Source organism: Rhinoraja longicauda, chromosome 17, assembly GCF_053455715.1.
Source record: "Rhinoraja longicauda isolate Sanriku21f chromosome 17, sRhiLon1.1, whole genome shotgun sequence".
NCBI lineage: Eukaryota > Metazoa > Chordata > Chondrichthyes > Rajiformes > Arhynchobatidae > Rhinoraja > Rhinoraja longicauda.
In genome coordinates this window covers 36573412-36597504 of record NC_135969.1, presented here as the reverse complement: position 1 = coordinate 36597504, position 24093 = coordinate 36573412, and the positions used below count along the sequence as shown (strand labels likewise).

General features: G+C 43.6%; 1 protein-coding gene across 2 annotated transcripts in view; it reads left to right on the top strand.

The window, feature by feature from the left end:
• The window catches only part of LOC144601925 (microphthalmia-associated transcription factor-like), a 198933-nt gene that overhangs the window by 23447 nt on the left and 151393 nt on the right, over positions 1–24093 (top strand). Inside the window, exon 2 of one of the 2 annotated variants that reach the window (XM_078414513.1) lies at positions 200–241. The exons of the other annotated variant lie outside the window; for it this stretch is intronic. Within the exon in view, the coding sequence (XP_078270639.1) occupies positions 212–241 (30 nt within the window). The 5' untranslated portion in view covers positions 200–211. The remainder of the gene's footprint in view (positions 1–199; positions 242–24093) is intronic. 2 annotated transcript variants of the gene reach the window in all.

Sequence of the window (24093 nt, the reverse complement as noted above, 5' to 3'; positions counted from 1 at the left end):
TCTTCATGCCTCGCGGTTGAGACTTTTTCCTCCATGTTTGGTTGATATACAAAGAAAATCCTGTATGATTGACCATTGGGTCAGTCTGCTGTTGATGGAACTGTTACCAAAGGCATGTATTTGAAACGGCCCTGTTATTTCTCGTAAAATCGGTGTGCAATAAGATCAGATTCCACCCTTGTAATGCTGTTCTGTACAGGTGCAAGAAAAGATGGGCAAACACAGAAAACCAGAGCTTCCTGTAAGTAACGTTTGGCGTGTTTCTGTAACTAATCCTTTTCAAAGGTCTGCACTCTAATAGAAAAGGAAACTGTGCGGCCAGAGACAGTTTTTTGACAAGAAAGTGACCAAATCAAGAGCATGAACTGAATACCATGATACAATTAATACTCGTGAGGAATTGTGCACAGGAATATTCACTCTGTGTCTGTGTTGAAGCATGTTCGGCACTCAGTGTAACATTCACTGTTCAGCTTTAAGCTTAATTTCCACGGTTGTGCATGGCTTACCTTGTGCTATTCATGATAGAAGCGGAGTTTTTTTTTGTCTAATGTTCACTCCAATCATTAAGGGCAGACTAAACCAGCAGCTACCAATAGTGTGTGTGTGTGTGTGTGTGTGTGTGTGTGTGTGTGTGTACACCATCGGGAAAAGTTGCAGTAGGGTATAATCATTCCATTCACGAGCTGGATATTTTGGCTACATTACAATGTTTGAAAATGATAACAATGCAACTGTTTTATTTCCATTGTCTGAATTTTACTGATTTTTTAAAAATTCACCTATGTAATTGTGTTTAAAAGGAATAATATTACACTTCAATGAATGACCTGTATGCTATTATCTACAAGTTGAAATATGAAAGGGTCTGAATCAGCACTCTAGGCCCATATCACATAACAGCTCAACATTTGTAAAACTCGACTGAACAATGTAATTAAATAATCACATGGTTTTATCTTGCTGGGAAACACAAGAATATTACATCAAAGCAAGATTATCAACAACTAAGCCATATACTTAAACTCCAGCTGAAGCAGAAAATAAAATGCTGGGCACACAATGCTGGAGTAACTCAGCGGAACAGACAGCATCTCTGGAGAGGAATGGGTGACGTTTCAGGTCGAGACCCTTCTTCAGACCGAAACGTCACCCATTCCTTCTCTCCAGAGATGCTGCCTGTCCCGCTGAGTACTCCAGCATTTTGTGTCTATCGTTGGTTTAAACCAGCATCTGCAGTTCCTTCCAACACACTAAAATGGTATTGTATGCATGACAACTGAAGAACCAATGAAAGGAAAGTTGTTCCACCTCTGCCACGTATAAGGACATGACATGAGATGCCAATTAATTGTTATGACGCCTAAAGGTATTTGGCACTTTTATTCCTGGGAGCATGTGGGGGGAAACCCAGGAAGTGAAAATGCAAAGTGTAAATAGTGTGGAATATTCACACACTGCATTTGGATTTATTTCAAGAGCAGTTTTTTCCCCTTGAGTAAGAGAAAATCTGGATGAGTAAACTAATAAATAAATTTGTCAAGGGAAGTGCCTGTGCATTGCAGATATTAAATATCAATGTGTTACTTTGGTAGAAGATTGAGAAGTTGTAAATAAAATAGACAATGGATGTAAAACCCAATGGCAGTTATTGAAATAGAAGTAAATTGTGCTTATGTTCAGGATCTCACAAACATGAATATTGCATCATTACCATTGGACAATGGGGCTATCATGTTCAGTACTTCTGAACATGTCCAGTGGTTTGAATCTGAGGGGCAACTTTCTCACTCAGAGAATGCTAGGTATATGGAACGAGCTGGTGTGAGAGGTTATGGGGAGAAGGCAGGAGAAAGGGGATAGGAGGGAATGATAGATCAGCCATGATTGGATGGCGGAGTAGACTTGATGGGGCCCAATGGCCTAATTCTGCTCCTATCTCTTGAGCTGCCAGAGGAGGTAATAGAGGCAGGTGCTATAGCAGTATTTAAAAGACACTTGGACAGGTACATGGATAGGAAAGGTTTTAGAGGGATATGGGCCAAATATGGGCAAATGAGAATAGCTTAGATGGGCATCGTCGCCGGCATGGGCGAGTTGGGCCAAAGGGCCTGTTTCCGTGCTGTAGGACTCCAGGACTTTCTCGTACAGTGTACTAATTCGGAAAGTTTTCATTTGACCTTGTTTTGATAGTGTTACTGCTTTACAATACAAGCTTTATGACACAGAGCGAGCTGGAAATGTCAATAAACAAGTAGACTTCATAGGATTTTAGAAATGCCCAAAAGCACAATGTTTTGAAATATTTAAGAAGGTATTTGAAGAACACATCTGAAGCTAAGCAGTTATTGTTCATGTATCACATCCACTGATTGTGCACAGGGAAGTTGTACAGCATCAGACCTATAAGCACTATGATTATAAAGCTTGCAAGTTCGTATTTTTGTCAGTTGTAGCAACAGTATTATCAGTGACGACAATAAGTTGAAAGTGTGACAGCCTTGATCATTAATCCGCAGCATATTGTTGCAGGAAAGGCATGTGGATACTCCACTACCTCACCAACCGACCACTGTATGTGAGGACAAAGGACCTGGTCTCGGACAGGGTGGTCTGCAGCACTGGGGTTCCGCAGGGAACAGTGCTAGTGGCATTCTTGTTCACCCTGTACACTGCGGACATCAGGCAGATTCCTATCTACAGAGGTTCTCTGACGACTCTGCCATCGTTGGCCTCATCACGGGCGATGAGGACAGGGCATAAAGAGAACTGATCAAGGAGTTTGTGGACTGGTGCCAGCGGAACTGCCTCCGGATCAACGCGGGGAAAACCTGGGAGATGGTGGCAGGCACAGCCAGGTCCCCCCGACACCGGTGAACATCCAGGGAATGGACATCGAGGGTGGATTCTTATAAGTACCTGAGTGTCTACCTCAACAATAAACTGGACTGGACTGAAAACACCAATGCGCTATACAGAAAGGGCCAGAGCAGACTTTATCTGCTAGGGAGACTCGGGTCCTTTGGAGTGCAGGGGGCACTCCTAAGGACCTTTTACAACATGGTGGTGGCATCGGCCATTTTCTATGGAATGGTCTGTTGGAGCCGCAGCATCTCGGCTGTGGAAGGAAAGAGACTCGACAAGCTGGTCAGGAAGGCCAGCTCTGTCCTGGGTTGCCCCCTCGACTCAGTGCAGGTGGTGGGAGAGAGGAGGATGATGGCAAAACTAACATCACTGCTGGACAACGACTCTCACCCCATGCAGGACACTGTCACTGCACTGAGTAGCTCCTTCAGTGACAGACTCCTTCACCCCAAGTGCGTGAAGGAGAGACATAGAGGTCCTTCCTTCCCGCTGCTGTGAGGCTGCACAACCAGCACTGCTCCCAGCAGACGAGTCAACAATAACAGCTAAGAACTGATGACAATTTATGTATCTTTTACTTATAATGAATGATCTCTTGCTATCCACTTTGCTGCTGTAACACTGTAAATGTCCCTGGTGTGGGACGAATAAAGGAATATATTATTAAACACATGTCAATTTAAAGAAAAAATGTATGGGTTCTTGGATTTCCACAAATAAGAATTGTGTGGAGCTAGGATTGCAAACAGGAAGACACAGGGCTTGATATAACAAAGATAATCAAGCAAGTCAAATTTGAAATATATTATTTTCAATGATCATTATAAAATGCAATGCATCTCTAACAGGCAGATTGCAGATTGCCATTTTGCCAAATATTAAAATTACAAATGCATTGCTTTAATTTCTGAAGATGTGTATTGCAAATAGTTAAATAATTTATTTTGGGGTGGCACACCGGTAGAGTTGCTGCCTTATAGCGCCAGAAACCCGAGTTCAATCCTGACTAAGGGTGCTGTCTGTACAAAGTTTGTACATTCTCACTGTGACCTTGTGGGTTTTCTCAAGGTGCTCTGGTTTCCTCCCCCATTCCAAAACTGTGCAGGGTTGTCAGTTAATTGGCTTCTCTAAATTGCCCCCAAGTGTGTAGGATGCAAAACAGAACTAGTGTACAGGTGATCGTTGGTCAGCTGGACTCAGTGGATCGAAGGGCCTGTTTCCACACTGTATCTCTAAACTAAACTTTCCTGACAATTCCTTTCCATATCCATCGAAGTAGAGGTTGTTACTTCTGGTTTCAGTGTTGGCACATTGACAAATTAAAAAGCCCCTTGGTCTACAGTCTGCAAAAATAATTTATCTTAAGCCCAATATTGTTTGCCGTTGGCAACTGCTAATAGAAGTATGGGTAGTATTACTGATCGAGAGTAATACTGATCAGGGTATTAGGCTACGCAGTGACCCCAATCAACGTCCAACCAGATTATTTATTACCATTTTAGTGAAAAGCCCTCTGTTAATGCAGAGAGTACAGACATGCATTCATGAAGTAAATGGTAGAATTTTCTCTGTATAATAATATTTTGCATTAGAATGTGAATCAGTCCACACACGTGGACAATTAAAATACACATTGCAATCTCAAAGGAGTTTGATAACATTCTTGATTAGTATGGTGTCAGGGGTTATGGAGAGAAGGCAGGAGAATGGAATTGAGAGGGAAAGATAGAAACATAGAAAATAGGTGCAGGAGTAGGCTATTCAGCCCTTCGAGCCAGCACCGCTATTCAATATGATCATGGCTGATCATCCAAATTCAGTACCCCGTTCCTGCTTTTACCCCGCATCCCTTGTTTCCTTTAGCCCCAAGAGCTAAATCTAACTCTCTCTTGAAAACATCCAGTGAATTGGCCCCCACTGCCTTCTGTGGCTGAGAATTCCACAGATTCACAACTCTCTGGGTGAAAATATTTTTCCTCATCTCAGTTTTAAATGGCCTACCCCATATTCTTAAACTGTGACCCCCTGGTTCTGGGTGAGGAGGGAGAGATGGATCAGTCATGATTGAATGGCGGATTTGTCTTGATGGGCCAAATGGCCTAATTCTGTTTCTATCACTTATGATCTTATGAAGACATACCATCAATAAATGAACAGATTGGAAGGGAAGATGATATTTTTGCAAATCCCATATTTCAGTAGCACTACAAATGGTGTCGATTACACGATCGCTGCTAGAATGTGAACGGGTTTGGATCACCTTGTGATGTGTGGTCAATAGTCAATAGTCAATTTATTTGTCACATACACATAAATGTGCAGTGAAATGAAAAATTACCCACAGTCCAACAATAAGACCAATAAGAATAATCAATAAAAATGCAATTACACATACAATCATAAACCAACACCAAACAAAAGAAACATCCATCACAGTGAGTCTCCTCCAGTCACCTCCTCACTGTGATGGAAGGCCAGAATGTCTTTTTCTCTTCCCCTGCCGTCTTCTCCCGCGGTCAGGCTGTTGGAGTTGCCACATCGGGGCGGTCGTGACTCCCAACATTGAAGCCCCCGCCGGGCGGAGAAAATCCCGTGGCCTATTTCAGGCCGCGCCGGACGGTGAAAGGTCCGCGGCGGGCCGACCCAAGCCCCGCGATTCGGGGCGGGCGAAGATGCTGCCGCTGCCGGAGCTCCCGATGTCGGCCCCCACCCAGGGGCCTGCGGGCTTCCGACGTGCACGTGGTCCGCGGCCGAAATAGCCTCCGGATGTCCACATTACTCTGCATGATCCAAAATCAATGAATGAGCATTGTACACAATATCTATTCCGGGGATAACAAAATGCATAACCAAACACTGGGAAAAGTTATTCTATAAGATTTATGGGTTTCTAAAAATAAACCCAACCTTTGCCACCTTCATGTTTTGAAATATCCTCTGTTTTTGCCTATTAGTCACTGCTTGCCTTAAGACATTTTCCTCTTAAATCATAAGATTCAAAGATCTTTTATTGTCATGTGTACCAATTAAGGTACAGTGATATAGCCATACTAAAAGAAGCAACAAGCCACACACCTACATAAAAGTTAACATAAACATCAACCACAGCAGATTCCACATTCCTCACTGTGAAGGAAGGCAATAAAGTCTATCTTCTTCCCTAATTTTTCTCCCGCGGTCGGGGGAAAGTGATAGGTGTAGAATTAGGCCATTCGGACCATTGTCTACTCCGCCATTCAATCATGACTGATCTATCTCTCCCCCCTAACCACATTCTCCGGCCTTCTCCCCATAACCTCTGGCACCTGTACTAATCAAGAATCTACCTCCGCCTTCTAAGAAGAAGACCTCTGCCTTAAATATATCCACTGATTTTTGCCTTCACAGCCTTCTGTGGCAAAGTATTCCACAGAATTCACCACCCTGTGCATGCTGTATTTTAAATCTTCCCCTTCGTCTGACTATTTTACCTCCCCCTTGCCCTTGTACTGGAGACTAATCTAAGGTCCTTGCTTGTAATTGGAGTCAGCAAAGGAACTTGGATTAAATGCATAATTTGCATTTGGGATGGAATATAATACTGGTGGATTCAACATATTTAATGCACCGAGGAAATGCAATTACTAAAAATTTAAGATTATTTACGAGATCCATTTATTTTAAGAACAGCCATTGCCAAATCTGTATAAAGAGCCATTCATGGCAACTTATAATGGACATGGAAATATTTGGCTGGTATCTAATTATCTTAAATGATTTTTGTCATCAGACATTGAATTCGCTTTGGAGAGGCTCTACCTCTGAATGATTATGAAGTAATAAAGAAAAGAAATGTATCGTGTAATTAACACCGTTGTCAATGCTATTAGTGTGGTAATGCTACTAAATATGTGATTTGCAAAAAATACCCCCTTTCAATCTGTTTATTTATCGATGGTATATTCATGTTCATAAGTGAAAGGAGCACAATTAGGCCATTCGGCCCAACAAGTCTGTTCTGCCTGGCACTGGGACTGTACTCGCTGGAGTTTAGAAAGGTGAGGGGGGACCTCATTGAAACTTACTGAATAGTGAACAGCCTGGATAGAGTAAAAGTGGAGAGGATTTTTCCACTAGTGGGAAAGTCTACACCGGCATTCAATCATGGCTGACCTATCTTTCCCTCTTAACCCCATTCTCCTGCTTTCTCCCCAAACCCCTGATATCTGTACTAATCAAACTCCGGACATGAGGTTTTCTAGTTTTGCTTGACATGACTGATTGTAACCAGAGTACGTGGAACAGTTCTAGAATCAATGTAATGCATCATGGAAAGTGGCCCTTCGGCCCAGCTCGTCCACACTGACCTACATGCCCATCTAAAGTACTCATTTGCCGGTGTGAGGCCCACGTCCCTCTAGATCTCTCCTATCCATGTACCTGTCCTGATGTCTTTTAAATTGTTGTTATTCAACTTGGCTCAAATACTTTAGCTGGTGGCTCGTTCCATGTACCCAACACCCCTCTGTGTGCAAAGTTGCCCCCAGGGTTCCTTGTAAATCTTTCCCCTCTCACTTTAAACCTATGCTCACTTGTTCCCACTATCCTAGGAAAAATACTCTATGCATTTACCTTATCTATTCCCCTCATCCTTTTATACACCTCTACGAGATCACCTCTTGGCCTCTTCTGCTCCAAGGAATAACGTCCTACACAGCCCAAATACTCTGAAGAAGGGTCTCCACCCGAAACGTCACCCATTCTTTTTTCCAGAGATGCTGCCTGTCCCACTCAGTTACTCCAGCATTTTGTCTATCTTTGGTTTAAACCAGCAGCTGCAGTTCCTTCCCACACATTCTAGTATATTTTCTCTGCACTCTTTCCAGCTTAATGGCAACTTTTGTATAGCAGAGTCACCAAAACTGAACACAACACTCCAAGTGCAGTCTATCCAAGGTCTTGCACATCCCAACTTCTATACTCATTGCCCTGACTGATGAATGCCAGCCAAAATCTTTCTCCTACTTGTGATGCCACTTTCAGAGAGCTATATACTTGTACGCTATTCAAGGTCAGCTTCTAATTAATTGATAGGAAGAGGTACAAAACATATAAAAATAGAGAAAGCATAGGCAAAGGTTTTATCCTATCCAATGTTCCTGAATATAGACACAAAAAGCTGGAGTAACTCAGCGGGACAGGCAGCATCTCTGGAGAGGAATGGGTTACTTTTTAGGTTGAGACCCTTCTTCAGAGTCTGTCTGAAGAAGGGTCTCGACACGGAATGTCACCCATTCCTTCTCTCCAGGGATGCCGCCTGTCCCGCCGAGTTACTCCAGTTTTTTGGGGTCTATCTTTGGTTTAAGCCAGCATCTGCAGTTACTTCTTACACAATGATCCTGAATGGTTTCTTTCCAGAAAAAAATGTGCAAGTGTATTCAAAGTCAATGTGAATTCAAGAAATGTAGGTTTGAATGTCATGTCTCCTGTGGTTGTTCCTGAGAATATTTTTTGTTGTTGTTGCAAAGCCTAACTTGTGAGGTAGTGCTGACAATTGAGCTGGGCCAATCTGTTTTCTTGGCCAGAAGTCATGAATCACTTCAGGGGTAATCTTGCCTGGATGGCTCGGGTGCAAACTATCTTCTCAGACGGATAACATGGATTAACATCACCAAGTTAACCCTTTTTATCAGTGCATGGCACCATCTCAATAAAGGATTTGAAGCACATACTAGGAATGGGAGCCCTGAAGATGTTATCAAAGTTTGAACAGTCAATTGAAGTGTCTGCTAATCTTTATTAAAGAAGCTGCCCACCATTTTGCTGCTCAATGCTGCCATGCCATTAACTACTACTCATGAGAGGAATAGTTCGGGTACATGCATAGTCTCTTGCCCAGAGTAGGGGAATTGAGGACCAGAGGACATAGGTTCAAGGTGAAGGGGAAAAGATTTAATAGGAATCTGAGGGCTAACTTTTTCACACAAAGGTTGGTGGGTGTATGGAACAAGCTGCCAGAGGAGGTAGTTGAGGCTGGGACTATCCCATTGTTTAAGAAACAGTTAGTCAGGTACATGGATGGGACAGGTTTGGAGGGAAATGGTCCAAGTGCAGGCAAGCGGGACTAGTGTAGCTGGGACATTGTGGGCAAGTTGGGCCGAAGGGCCTGTTCCACACGGTATCACTGTGACTCTACTCATACCAAGGCCTACTCGATGAAGGCAAATTAAGCATCAGTCTGAAGAAGGGTTTCGACCCGAAACATCACCCATTCCTTCTCTCCTGTGATGCTGCCTGACCTGCTGAGTTACTCCAGCATTTCGTGATACCTTCGATTTATACCAGCATCTGCAGTTATTTTCCTAAGGCAAATTGACAGCTCGGCTTCCACTGTTGGAGATGAGCTGATCAATTTGCATTTTTGATGATGTTTGATACATGTTGGGGGATATTATTACCTGACGTGATCAACATGAAACAACATTTTGGGTTGGGAAGTCTGAAGAAGGATCCCGACCCAAAATATCACCTATCCATTCCCTCCACAGAGGCTGCCCGACCGGCTAAATTACTCCAGGCCTTTCAGCTCCAAAGACGTAGGGCAAGATATCGGGTGGCAGCCAAACCTGTCATACTCAACATGTGAAAGTGACTATTGAATGTTAACATACTGGTCAAATGTGGAAGGTTGCAAGTGAATGTCATCCTTCACTTGACTGACGTCCATGATCCAGAATTCTAGCTGGTTGGTGTAGAACAGGTGATGGCCAATCTGGCTTTAACCTGGCTGACCCACAAGTGCCAAAGCAGGCACCAGGTTCTCTGCTACTCTACCACGGGAATATGTCCGCTCATTAAAGATTGAGAATGGAGTATATTAACAGTGCTCACCTGCCTTCAGTGACTCTGCAGTGAGCTGCCAATTGCCAGATGAGTAGAGTGTCCTCAACAGGATGGACTGGAGGAGATGAAATGATTGCATTGAAATGGAGGAGTTTGAAATGTCCCGAAGGTCCGGACATGCAGAGGCTGGGATGAGGAGGAGAGGGTAATGTACTTTATCCAGTCCTCTGCCTGACACTCGGGAGTCCTGTGGTGCAGATGGCAATTGGCAAATTTCCAATTTAGTTTAGAGAAACAGTGCGGAAACAGGCCCTTCGGCCCATCGAGCCTGTACCGACCAGTGATCCCCGCGCACTTAGACAATTGACAATAGGTGCAGGAGGAGGCCATTCGGCCCTTCGAGTCAGCACTGCCATTCAATGTGATCATGGCTGATCATTCTCAATCTGTACCCCTACCCCCTGACTCCGCTATCCTTAAGAGCTCTATCTAGCTCTCTTGAATGCATTCAGAGAATTGGCCTCCACTGCCTTCTGAGGCAGAGAATTCCACAGATTCACAACTCTCTGACTTACACTATCCTACACACACTTAAGGATAGCGGAAGTGGCGGCGCCTAACGGCTGCGGCTCGCTAGCAGTCTGTTCGTCTTTTTTCCTTTTTTTTTGTTGTGTGTCGGTGTTGGGATGGTTTTTGTATATATTTTTTTGGTTGTGTATGTGTGGGGGGTGGTGGTGTGGGTGGGGGTGGCGGGGGGGGTGGGGGAAACTTTTCTCTTCCTCACGGCACGGGGTGCGGCTCGGCTGCGGGGCCTAACATCGCCCGGTGCGGCTCGGCCGCTGGACTTTACATCGCCCGGTGCGGCTTGGCCGCTGGACTTAACAGTGCCTGGTGCGGCTCGGCCGCGGGACTTTACATCGCTGGTGCGGCTTGGCCGCTGGACTTTACATCGCTGGTGCGGCTTGGCCGCTGGACTTAACAGTGCCCGGTGCAGCTCGGCCGCGGGACTTAACATCGCCCGGTGCGGCTCGGCTGCGGGACTTTTCATCGCTGGTGCGGCTCGGCTGCGGGACTTAACATCGCCCGGTGCGGCTCGGCTGCGGGACTTTACATCGCTGGTGCGGCTCGACCACGGGACTTTACATCGCCCGGTGCGGCTCGGCTGCGGGACTTTACATCGCTGGTGCGGCTCGACCACGGGACTTAGCTGCGCAAGGCTTGGTCGCGGGGCCTTTCATCGCCCGGCTCAGCCGCGAGACGTTTCAGCGCCCGGTGCGATTCGGCCGGGGGGACTGCCATCCCCTTGTGGGGACTGTGCGGGTCGGTCGGGGACGAGCTGTCTGTCCGTGGGCGTGAGAAAGAGAGTGGAAGTTTTGTTGCCTCCATCACAGTGAGGGGGTGTTTGGAGTCACTGTGATGGACGTTTGTGTTGGGGCTATGTGTCTTGTGTTCTTTTTTTCTATGACTGCTATGTAGTTTCGTTCGGTACTTCGGTACCGAATGACAAATAAAGCTCTGTTATTTACAATTCTTACCGAAGCCAATTAACCTACAAACTTGCACGTCTTTGGAGTGAAACCGCAGCACCCGGAGAAACCCCACGCGGTCACGAGGAGAACGTGCAAACTCCATACAGACAGCACTCGTGGTCAGGATTGAACCGGGGTCTGCGGCACTGTAGGGCAGCGACTCTACCGCTGCGCCACTGTGCTGCCCAATTTGTGGGAACTTAGTCACTCTTCCTGTTGTGAAGGGTAAATGCAGGTTCATAAGTCATGTTATTTTATTGTTTTTGTTTTTTGATCGACTTAATTCTTTAGAGATGCATTGCAGAAACAATGCCCACTTTAGCCCACTGCAATCACCCCAGCACTATCCTGCGCTCTAGAGACAATTTACAATTTTACCGAAGTCAATTAACCTACCTGCATGTCGTTGCAGTGTGATTTTTCTCCAGCTGCTCCTGCTTCCTCCCACACAGGTTGTGGACTGTGTAGAAAGGAACTGCAGATGTGAAGATAAACACAAAAAGCTGGAGTAACTCAGCGGGACAGACAGCATCTCTGAATAGAGGGAATGGGTGACGTTTTGGGTCCAGACCCTTCTTCAGTCTGTCTATCTTCTGTATCACAATCACAATAATACTTTATTAGCCAAGTATGTTTTGCAATATACGAGGAACTTCATTTACCATACAGTCACAACAATAAAAAGCAACAGGATACACAACATACATTTTAACATGAACATCCACCACAGTGACTCCTCCACATTCCTCACTGTGATGGAAGGTGAAAAAAGGTTCAATCTCTCCCTTCTTTGTCCTTCAGCGATCGGGGGCCTCTAACCTTCCGTTGAGGGGACAATCTTGACTCTCGTAACCGGCGGTGGGCCTTCATCAGCGCGATCCAGCTCGGGCATCGGGGGGGGGGGGGGATTTCAGCACCCCCGCGCAGGACGATCTAATCCCGGGTTGGGACTAGTCGAATGTCGTGCGGCTTTTTGAGCTCCCGACCGGTCTCAACCCGAGACTTCAAGCTCCTGATGTTGAAAATGGTTTGTGGTTAATTGGCTTTGGTAAAATTGTAAATCGTCCCCAGTGTGTGTGCAGGATAGTGTTAGTGTGCGCGGATAGCTGGTCTGCACGGACTTGGTGGGCTGAAGCGTCTGTTTCCCTGCTGTATCTTGAAAACTTATAAACTTTAAAAAATGTGGAAGGGTCAATTGGTTTGAGTCACTGCATCCACCTGAGGTGATTGTGGATGGTGGCCTGGTTTATGAGTGTGGGCTGCAGGTTGGGTCCAGGACAATCCAGTCCCGTCTTCCTGTGTCCTATGGTGCAACATATTAGCAATGTACTTCATGATGCAGACTCCATCAGTCTTGTCTTACCATTAAGGAAAATATCAGATTTATTTTTTGATGAGCTAATTTGATGGTGGATGTTTTCTGCATGGATTTTGTTTTAAATAAATGTTTTTAATTACTATAGTAGGCAATTTCCATGACTAATTTGAAGCACCTTTGAACTAGATCCTTTTGTAGCAGTTTGTAGAGGCAACTATTCATTCTGCTGCCATTATGTTCTTTCTGGTGAATTTTATTGGTGAAAGCTTAAATCTATTCTGCTTCTACTCTCAGAAGGTGGGAATTCCCCCCAGCCGAACATAATTTAACCCCTTTTTTTCCTATTATTTCAATTATTTTCTTTGTTATCAATTTTTGTCATGTTTGGTGTCGATCAAATCCACAACATTAATATTCTGGCTCCTTTCAAACAGGTAAATAAATAATTGCCTCAGAGCATAAGAATAGTAGTCTGTATTTAAGTGCAAGAAATGTTCAACTCCAGTGAGAATATTGTCAATTATCACTTACAAAGATGCATTAAAGTGATTAATTATATTGGAGAAAAAAAGGGAATCCCAAGCATTTTAAATAGTCTTTATAAGTAATTAAATAGAATATTACATATCTTAGGAAATTGTGCTATCTTTTGAAATAATGTTTTTATTGTGTGGTAATGTTTAATTTTGCAGGATGTAGGGCAGATGCTCATTTAAAGTCTTTGGCTTGAAAGGTGGAGCACCCATGTTGAATAGGAAATGCCTTTATTCGGAATTTATTCAAGTCAAACGTTGGCCAAGAAGTTGAAATGTCAAATTGGGAATATTAATATCTGCTGATGTTAGACAATCAAGTGAATTTTTGGAAATAGAGGCGAAAACAGGCCCTTTAGCCCATCGTGACCAGCAACACTTGCACTATATTACACACACGAAGGACAATTTACAATTTTACCTAAGCCAATTAACCTCCAAATCTGTACATCCCGAGTGTGGGAGGAATATATGAGTGGTTGAAAGATATGATAAAACTGGTAAAGGTTTGAATGGGTTATTCCATCGGTCTTTTACTTTTGGGTGCGGGTTAGTTCCAAAAGTCTCAGTTGTATTTTGCCAATGTATTTGAAGCATCGATTTAGTATTGGGAGATGTGTTTGCTCTCTTGAGCACAAATGTAAATCACAGATGTTGCTGTCAAGCACGAAACATAATCATGACCTTGGCGGCACAACTAAACTTTGAATTCTGTTTTCCTAACCTTATGGAGAGCTATCTTTGGGATCGGTGAAAATCAGATTCAAAGAAACAGCAGCACCCGAGAGTTGCTGATAAAAGAGACGGCGACGTTACAGAACTCTGTTTATTAATGGGGTCAGCATCGTAAATTGACTGATATAGACAGCTGGATTATTTATCTCCAATCACTGGTTATGCATGCACATTACTGTCGACTGAGTCATTGGTGTAACTTGTGTAACCATGTACTTTATTTAAGAGACTTGTGATTTTGAGCCAAATTTATTTCTTGTATGTATCAATTGATTATATTTTTACTATTCAAACACATTTGTTTTTATAGGGAAGAGTGTATTTTCTGTTTAGTATCTAATCTAATTTGGCACATGTCGGGTATCAAATTATTTACAGATTTTTATTGGTAAAATATGTCATCATGGGCTGCTAATCTGCGCCAAATCAACTTGAGGGTGACACAATGGTGCAGCAGGTAGAGCTGCTGTGTAGGAAGGAACAGCAGTTGCTGGTTTACACCAAAGATAGACACAAAATGCTGGAGTCACTCAGTGGGTCAGCCAGCAACTCTGGAGAAAAGGTGTCATATCGGGCCAAGCCCGTCAGACCTGCTGCTGCCTCACAGCGCCAAAAATTTACATTTGATCCTGCCCTCGGGTGCTGTTTGTGTGGAGTTTGCATGGTCTCCCTGTGACCACATCGGCTTACTCCAGATACAGCGGTTTCCTCCCACATTCCAAAGACGTGCAGGTTTGTAGGTGAATTTGCCTCTAAAAATTGTCCCTCACGGGTGGATGGGAAAGTGGGATAGCATAGAATTAGTGTGAACGTGATCAATGGTCGGCATGGACTCGGTGGGCTGAAGGGCCTGTTTCAATGCTGTATCATTCAATCGATTCAATCAAAATTCATTGACCATTGGTTGTTGGCCTAACTTGTGAAGTTTCACTTGTGCTTGCAGTTCACCACCTTTGTTCACAAGTTCGAGGAGCAGAATTCAGCCATTCGGCCCATCAAGTCTACCCCGCCATTTGATCATGGCCTATCTATCATTCCCTCTCATCCTCTCTCCTGCCTTCGCCTCATAACCCCTGACACCCGTACTAATCAAGAATCTGTCAATCCTCGCCTTAAAAATATCCATTGAGTTGGCCTCCTCAGCTGTTTGTGGCAGTGAATTTGACAGATTCACTACCCACCGACCAAAGAAATTCCTTCTCATATTTCTAGAGGTACATCCTTTTATCCTGAGGCTATGGCCTCTGGTTCTAGCCTCTCCCACTAATGGAAACATTCTCTCTATCGAGACCTTTCACTTTGTAAACCGATTTGGTTTATCCAGCATATTCGGAGGGAGGGGAATCTTCATCATGAACTTTGACTTTCTGCTGAAAATGACTGAAATTGGGGAATTGCCCACCACATGAACTCAGTCTGGTATGTGAACTGCTTCAACGGAAGTCTTGAAGAAACATGCTCAAAAACCTGTATGTTTCCAGCAAATAGTTCTCTTCGAAATAAATCGAATTTCATTTCATCTTCACAACATGTCGTGAATGGCAACATTATAACATGTGGTGTTACTAAAGGACTTAAGTTTGAATCTGCAGCCAAGTTGTGTGATACCAACTCCCACAATGTAATAATGGCTAGATGTTGACCAAGTCCACCGGGTGGCGCCACCAGTACTTGCTGCCTCACCAACAGTCTGTCTGTCCTTTCTACTGTTTTTATTATTTTAAGTATGTGTTAAAGTATGTTTTAGTGTTTCTTGGTTTGTTTTATGTGGGGGGGGGGGGGGGGGGGGGAGAATTGGGGGAAACTTTTTTCAATCCCTTACCTCGACGGAGATGCGATTTTTTTCCGTATCGTATCTCCTTCCCCACTGCAGCCTAACATCAAGGAGTTGGTGGATTTTCCTGGAGACCGGCCCGGCGCTTCATGCCGCGGGCGCGGCGCCGACTTTAACATCGAGGAGCTTGCGATCCTTCGCCGAGGATCGACTGTGGAGAGCTCCAACCATGGGGCCTGTGGACTTTAACATCGTGAAGCCCGTGGCCTCTGGTAAGAAGAGGCCGACTCGGGAGCTCCATGCCGCGGTCTCGACGTGGGAGTTTCGATCATCCCGACGTGAGGGCCTCGGACAGACGGCAGCAGCGACTGCGGATGGTTCAACAGCCCAGTCCACGGGTGAACAAAGAGGAAGATGATCGAAATTTATTACCTTCTATCACAGTGAGGAATGTGGAATCCACTGTGGTGGATGTTTAAGTTACATTTTATTTTATGTGGCTCTGTTGCTGTTCACTTAGTATTGCTATATGGCAACTCACATTTCACTGTACCTTAATTGGTACATGTCACAATAAATTGATCTTGATCTCTTAAAGTCAACATCTGGATGCTGCCCTGACCTCATGAAGAGTGGCCAAGGTGTCAGGCAGCACAAGATCATGTCATGTGCTTGTTCAAACCCACTTTGGAAGGAAGATTATCCTTGGTTGAATTTCTTATCCAAAGGAGAATACCACTGAAAATGCAGCACTCCCTCGCTGCACTGAAGTGCCAGCTTGGATATTGTTCAAGCCTCTGGAGAGGCACTTGACATTAAGCCACACAAACCTCATCGCGAAGAGACACAAAATGCTGGCGTAAGTCAGTGGGTCAGGCAGCAACTCTGGAGAAAATGGATAGGTGACATTTTGGTTCGGGACGTTTCTTCAGACTGAAGAAGGGTCCCAACCCGAAAAGTCACCTATCCATTTTCTCCGAGATGCTGCCTGACCCACTGAGGTACTCCAGCATTTTGTGTCTATCTTTGGTATTAACCAGCATCTGCGTTTCCCGTTTATTACATTTTGTGGACTCCATCGTGAAACTGGTTCGCAACAAAAAATCTGAATTAGTTCCATCTCTGGTACTCTGCCGCTTGTCAAAGCTTGTGTCAATTATGAAGCTTCCCACATTTTTCTGTGGTTCTTGGTTCTTGGTCCTCCAAAATATTCCAAATGGAATTTAAACTGGTGGTGGCGAAGTATGGACTTAAGCAAGAAGGGCTTCTTGGAGAAGAGCTGCCTTAAATTTGGTTGCGTCTAGTTGAATAACAATAGACAATGGACAATAGGTGCAGGAGGAGGCCATTCGGCCCTTCGAGCCAGCACCGCCATTTAATGTGATCATGGCTGATCATTCTCAATCAGTACCCCGTTCCTGCCTTCTCCCCATACCCCCCTGACTCTGCTATCCTTAAGAGCTCTATCTAGCTCTCTCTTGAATGCATTCAGAGAATTGGCCTCCACTGCCTTCTGAGGCAGAGAATTCCACAGATTCACAACTTTGACTGAAAAAGTTTTTCCTCATCTCAGTTCTAAATGGCCTACCCCTTATTCTTAAACTGTGGCCCCTGGTTCTGGACTCCCCCAACATTGGGAACATGTTTCCTGCCTCTAACGTGTCCAACCCCTTAATAATCTTATACGTTTCGATAAGATCTCCTCTCATCCTTCTAAATTCCCCAAATTATAGTAGGGTGAAGACTATTCCATGCTTTAATTGTGCAAGGGAAGAATGAGTTGCTATACACATCTGTCTTGATAGCTGGTATCTCAAATTGAATCGAATGCCCTTGTTTACTCCTGATAGGTTTGGGTTTGGTGTAGATGTGGTAATCTATGTCGAGCTGACCATTTAACATTTAAGTTGCTAATGTAATTTATACAGAATGCCTGGCATGTTTAACTGCCACAATTAAAGGAATGTTTAACGAATGCCTTATTTTAAAAAGTGTATAATTTCGTAGGAAACGACATTAGACCAGGCAGTAAACTGGAGAGTACAAGGAACAGGATGCCCAACCCTTTTAATTAGTTCTAGTTCAACGTATAGTTGTCCTTCAGTTCAACACTTTCTCTCTCCCGCTTCTAAATTTGTGCCCCATATTTGCAAGCAATCATTTGCACCTTGGTAGGTCAGTATTAAGTGGGATAAGATGCACTTATTTACCAAACTGCAAGCATTTATCTGCCTTCATGTTTAGGATTCACATGCAGATGTCAATTGGGTGTATTTTTTCTCTGAGGCTTGATCAAATATTCTCCAATGTTGTATTGTTTAAAGATTATGGTGATTCTAACACAAACGTGCTTCTGTTCTCTGGCAGTTACACTGTAGAATCTGCTTTCTGAACTGGCATAAGTTTAATGTAGAAAGGAACTGCAGATGCTGGTATATTCCAAAGATAGAACCCCCCCCCTTCCACGCTCCCCAATCTTTGCACATCCCCAATCTTTTCCACTCGTCACTTTAATTTCATGTTTCATGCATCTTGTGTTTTATGACTGTTGGCAGATCAAGTTCCCTCCTGGGATAAATAAAGTTGTATCGTATCGTAGACGCAAAGTGCTGGAGTAGCTCAGCGGGTCAGGCAGCCTCTCTGGAGAAAAAGGATGAGTGACGTTTTGAATCGGGACCAGAGTATGAAGAAGGGTCCCGACCCGAAACGTCACCCATCCTTTTTCTCCAGAGAGGCTGCCTGACCCGCTGAGTTACTCCAGAACTTTGTGTCTATCTTCTGCATTTGTTTGGACCCGACACAGCAACAACGAGTGTATTTATTTCAATGCCGGGGACTAGCTGAGCGTGATGAGGTTAAGTATTAATTTATCCTTTTTAAGATGAGGTCAATGCTTTTAGTTCCTCTCATTATGTTTAGTTTGTGATTGTCACATGTGCCGAGGTACAGTGAAAAGCTTTTGTTTGCATGCTATCCAGTCAAAGGAAAGACTGTACATGAATACAATCAGGCCGCCCACATTGCACGGATAACGGATAAAGAGTACAATATTTATTGCAAAGATATGTTGAAGTCTGATAAATTCCAATGAAAGATAGTTCAATGGTCTCCAGTGAGGTGGCTGGGACTGAGATGAGAGTTAGAGATGCGTGTCAATCTTTAGTTTTTACAGTTTTTTACAAAAGTAAGTTCATAGTACTCAACAGCCTTGACAATTGGATGACAAACATAGTTGGTTGCTAGTGCACTCTTCTATGAGCTATTATCTTGTCCTCCACCAGCCGTCTCACGCGGTGACATTGCACTGCATTAGGTCCTGCAGCTTCCCAGGAACTTGTCATTCAGGATATGGAGATAACTTAACAGCAAAGATAGACGACACAAATTGCTGGAGTAACTCAGCGGGACAGGCAGCGTCTCTGGAGAGAAGGGATGGGTGACGTTTTGGGTCGAGACCCTGCTTCAGACTGAGAGTCAGGGGAGTCAGGGAAGCTAGAGATATGGAATGGTACAAAGAGAATGCAAGCTGTGAAAAGGACAGATCAAAGCAGACGATGATCAAGCAAATGTACAATGGTTCATTGACAGTTGAGACCGGTGCATTGGTTTAAAGGATCCTGTATTCACCATACGAGAAAGTTTAATATTATACCTTGTCTAATAGAAATTTATATTTGCACCTGCCAGTGATATGCTTCACCCTTGTGGTGTGAATATTCTAAAGAGTGTGGCATGATTGGGTTTTATTTGAAAAAGGAACATATTTCTTTTTAACATATAATCCAATCCTCTCATTTCATGACCAAACAAACCACAAAATGAAGTTAGCCGGTAGTGGAAAATTACATGAACAGGATATGAAGCAGTGATTTAATAGTTTCGGTTTTACACCTCCATTAATTTTAAAACTTGTCGTTTATTTCCTTGTAACCTAGTTACTTGTGCTTTGATCTGCAGTTCTATATGATTTTATTATCAATGGAAAAAAATGTTAACTTTACAGGCCGTTTGATTTCCAAACGTAGAAGTTGTTTGGTGTGATTTTGTTGTAAATTGTGCTGGCTACAGTTTCTAACAAGACCGTAAGAAATGAGAACAGGAGTAGGCTCCTTGAGCCAACTTTACCATTCACTAACAACATGGCTGATCTGACCTTGGCAACCAGATCCACCATCCTGTCCATTCTTTGTAACCCTGGACTTCCTTTATAGAAAGCTAGCTCAGCCTTGTATATGTTCAACACTGTTCCCCCACAGCTCTCTATGCTTGAAAATTCCAATTCATTGTTATCCCGGAGAAGAAACTTCTCCTCGATATTAAATGGTAATCCCTTATTTTGAATCTATATCCCAAGTTCGAGAAAGTATCCCCGCAGCCTTGTTCTTGTTAAAATCCTGCGGGTTTCAATGTGCTCATTCACTTCTTTCTTCAAAACCCCAATCGATATTGACATGTAGTGCTCCACCTTTCTCGTAGGACAAGTGAATTGTATCTGTGGCATGTATTAACCTCATTCGTAAGGAGAATGTGTTTGCAGATCTGTGTGTGGGGTCTCGCACAGCCCTGTATAAAACTTCCCTAGTTTTGTGCTCTCTCTCCTTTGCAATAATCATGAGAGGAAAAGATCGGGTATACGCTTGCCCAGAGTAGAGTTAATTGAGAACCAGAGGCCATAGGTTTAAAGTGAGGGAGGGAAAATTTAATAGGAACCTGAGGAGTAACTTTTTCACACAGGGTGGTAGGTATATGGATCGAGCTGCCAGAGGAGGTAGTTGATGCAGGAAATATCACCACATTTAAGAAACATATGGATAGGATAGGTTTAGAGGGACACGGCCCAAAAGCAGGCAGGTGGGACGAGTGTAGATGGGACATGATGATCGTTGTGGGCAAGTTGGGCCGAAGGGCCCGTTTCCACACTGTATGTCTCTCTATCCACATGAATGCAAAAAAATACATTTAAATGTAATGGATGAGGGGATGCTCTTGTCGAGAGGGGCCCAAAAATTTAGCAGGGCCAGAAAATGTACTAGGCTGATAACATTTGACAAAGAGTCAATTTGTGGAGATATCTGGGCCTACTAATTTTTGAGGGCCCTATCTACAAGACCATTCCCTCACTCATTACATTAAAAAGTTGTTTTTTTTGGATTCAAGTGGATAGCTTCATATTTCCCAATATTATACCCCATTTCCCAATTTTTGTCCACTTGCTTAATCTATCCGTATCCTGATGCGGTCTCTCTCCCTTCCTGCCAACTTGCTTTCCTTCCCTTTTTTTGTATCATCAGCTATAGTACACTCAGGTTCTTCATCCAAGTCATTAATATAGATGGTAAATATTTGAGGTCCAGTGATTTACCCAGCTTGCTAACCTGAAAATAAAACATTTAACCTGTCTTTTCTGTTACTTAGCCAATGCTTTATCCATCCTGATGTATTAACCCTAATCCCCTGATCTCTTCTGCACTCCATCAGTGCAGTGTTGGTTTAATAGCATGAAGCCTCTAGTTCTACTAAAATAGCATGTCCATGTGCAGATGCTGGTTTAAACCGATGACAGGCACAAAAAGTCGGAATAACTCAGCGGGTCAGACAGCATCACTGGAGAAAAGGAATAGGTGACGTTTCTGGTCGAGACCCTTCTTCATACTGAGAGTCAGGGGAAAGTGGGATGTGAGATATAGACGGTACTTAAGAGAAATTAATAGAAGATATGCAAAAAGCACTGATAATCAAGGAAATGTAAGGCACACAATAGTCCATTGGATAGGTGAACTAAACAGGACGACATTAAAACTTGTACAACAACTAGGGTGGGGGAGGGACAGAGAGAGAGGGGATGCAAGGGTTACTTGAAGTTAGAGAAATATTGATTGAATAATCAATCTGGTTATGACTATTAATTTCTCTAACTTCAAGTAACTCCAGCTTTTTCTGCCTGTTTTTTGTCCCAATCCATGTTCTTTAGTCCCCTCAGTACAAAACAAATGTTCATAGCAAAGTTGCAGAAGGTCACTAGGTGTCTTAGATTTAAATTTATTTTAGATTTACATTCTTGCATATCGAATGCCTGGATCGTATGTTGATATGTCAAACTTGTACACCAGGCACATTTAAGATGGACACAAAGTGCTGGAGTAACTCAGCGGGTCAGGCAGCATCTCTGGAGAAAAAGGATGGGTGACCTTTTGGGTCGGGACCCTTCTTTGTTTTAACCCACTCATATTTAAGTTTAGTTTATTTGTTTATTTGTTTAAAGATACAGATTGGAAACTGGCCCTTTGGCCCACCATGTCCACACTGATCCGCAATCCCCGCACATTAACACTAACCTACACCAAGCCAATTTACCTACATCAGAACACAAAAACGCAACAGTAACCTTAAAAATGTGATTTATTTCTTGCTAGTTTATAATATGTCAGCCTGGCCTTTGCCCAAGAGGAGCAGCTGGTGATTTACAAGCAAACACCAGGGAAGAGATAAACAGCAGTTAGTATCTAATTCGCCTTGGGTGTATCTAGAACATTTCACCACTTAGAGTTGTTGAACAGAGGTGCCAAAAGGACATGGCAGGGCTGAAAACTGATCAGCCGCAGCAGTTAAACCTAGTATGTGATCTTCAATCCTGGGCTTAACACTGAGCGGTGCCGCGGGAGATTAGCACCTAGACTTGCAGTATTATTTCTACTGCATGAAAATGTTGGGCGTTGCTCGAATTTTGGAAATAGCAGCACAGCTTCAAGATAATGCCGCGATAGTGCAGACATCAGCATACAAGCCAGGTGCTGTTCAGCACCTCAAATCAAGAAGGTCGCAAATTGCTTATTTTATTTAAGGGCTATTGCCCACCCCTGCCTAATCTGAAGCAATGTACTGTTTTAAGGGGCAGTTTCTTCCCAGCTGGAGGCACACAATGCAGGAGTAACTCAGCGGGACAGGCAGCATCTCTGGAGAGAAGGAATGGGTGACTTTTCAGGTCGAGATCCCCCCCCCCCCCCCCCATTCAGACTGGGAGTCAGGAGAAAGGGAAATGAGAGATAAAGATGGTGATGTAGAGAGAGGTAGAACAAATGAATGAAAGATATGCAAAAAAGTAATGATGATAAAGGAAACAGACCATTGTTAGCTGTTTGCTAGGTGAGAACGAGAAGCTGGTGCAACTTGGGTGGGGGAGGAATGGAGAGAGAGGGAATGCTAGCGTTACGTGAAGTTCGAGAAATGTTGTTCCCAGCTGCTTTCAGGCAACTGAACCATCCTACTAATAACCAGAGAGCAGTCCTGAGCTACTATCTACCTCATTGGAGACCCTCGGACTATCTTTAATCAGACCTAACTGGACTTTATCTTGCACTAGACTTCATTCATGTTATTCCCTTTATCATGTACAGAGTGGATAGCTCGATTGTAATCATGTATTGTCTTTCCGCTGACTGGTTAACACACAACAAAGCTTTTCACTATACCTCGATACACGTGACAATAAACTAAACTTAAGGAATTATGAAACGCATCATTGTTTTGTAATGTTATCATTCAACGGAGCACACTAGTGTACTAATATTTTGTTTGGGTGGTGCTGCAACAGAAAGAGACTTTGCTTTTTACCAGGAGCAATAAAAGATTAAGTTGTGCAGCATATATGAACACTATGCTCTCACTGAATGTGTACAATATACCTGTTGTACTGATGATATTCGGCAGGCTCATGGAATCGACTAACAGTGCAACAATTTATTACAAATTGCCTCAATTTGCGAGCTGCTTTTGTGGAAGTCTGTGAAAAATGTAAACATTTTCATGCTGAACACTGACTAAAATGGACCCTTTCAAACACACCATTTTGAGGATGACAAAGCCTCTGTCAGTGGCAACAATGGATCTTTTGTGGGATTAAATTTTTCAGAACTTGGGTCAATGTGATATGGAGAAGGCCGTTTCGACTGAGCATTCTGCAAACGTAGCTGAATATGTTTTTCCTTTATGTGGTGAGTAGCATAAATAATCCAGCTAAAGTAAATCGCAGATAGACATAAAGTGCTGGGTTAACTCAGTGGGTCAGGCAGCACCTCTGGAGAAACGGAATGGGTGACATTTTGGGTCATGGCTGAGAACCAGGGGAGAGGGAAACTAGAGGTATGAAAAGGTACAGAACAAATCACAGCTAGCACTGATGACTCGGGAGAGCCCTCAACAAACGTAAATCGCATCTTGATTCAATAGGAGTAATTTTGGTTTGGTTTAATTTATTGTCACGTATACTGAGGTGCAGTGTAAAGCTTTTGTTACGTGCTAACCAGTCAGCGGAAAGGCAATACATGATTGCAGTCGAGCTCTCCACGGTGGACAGACACATGATATGACAGATCTGAGAGGAGATGAAGAAGAGCATAGTTGGGGTCATGATTGAGAATGATCAGCCATGATCACATTGAATGGTGGTGCTGGCTCGAAGGGCCGAATGGCCAACTCCTGCACCTATTGTCGATTGTCTATTGTCTAGAGGGAAGGAAT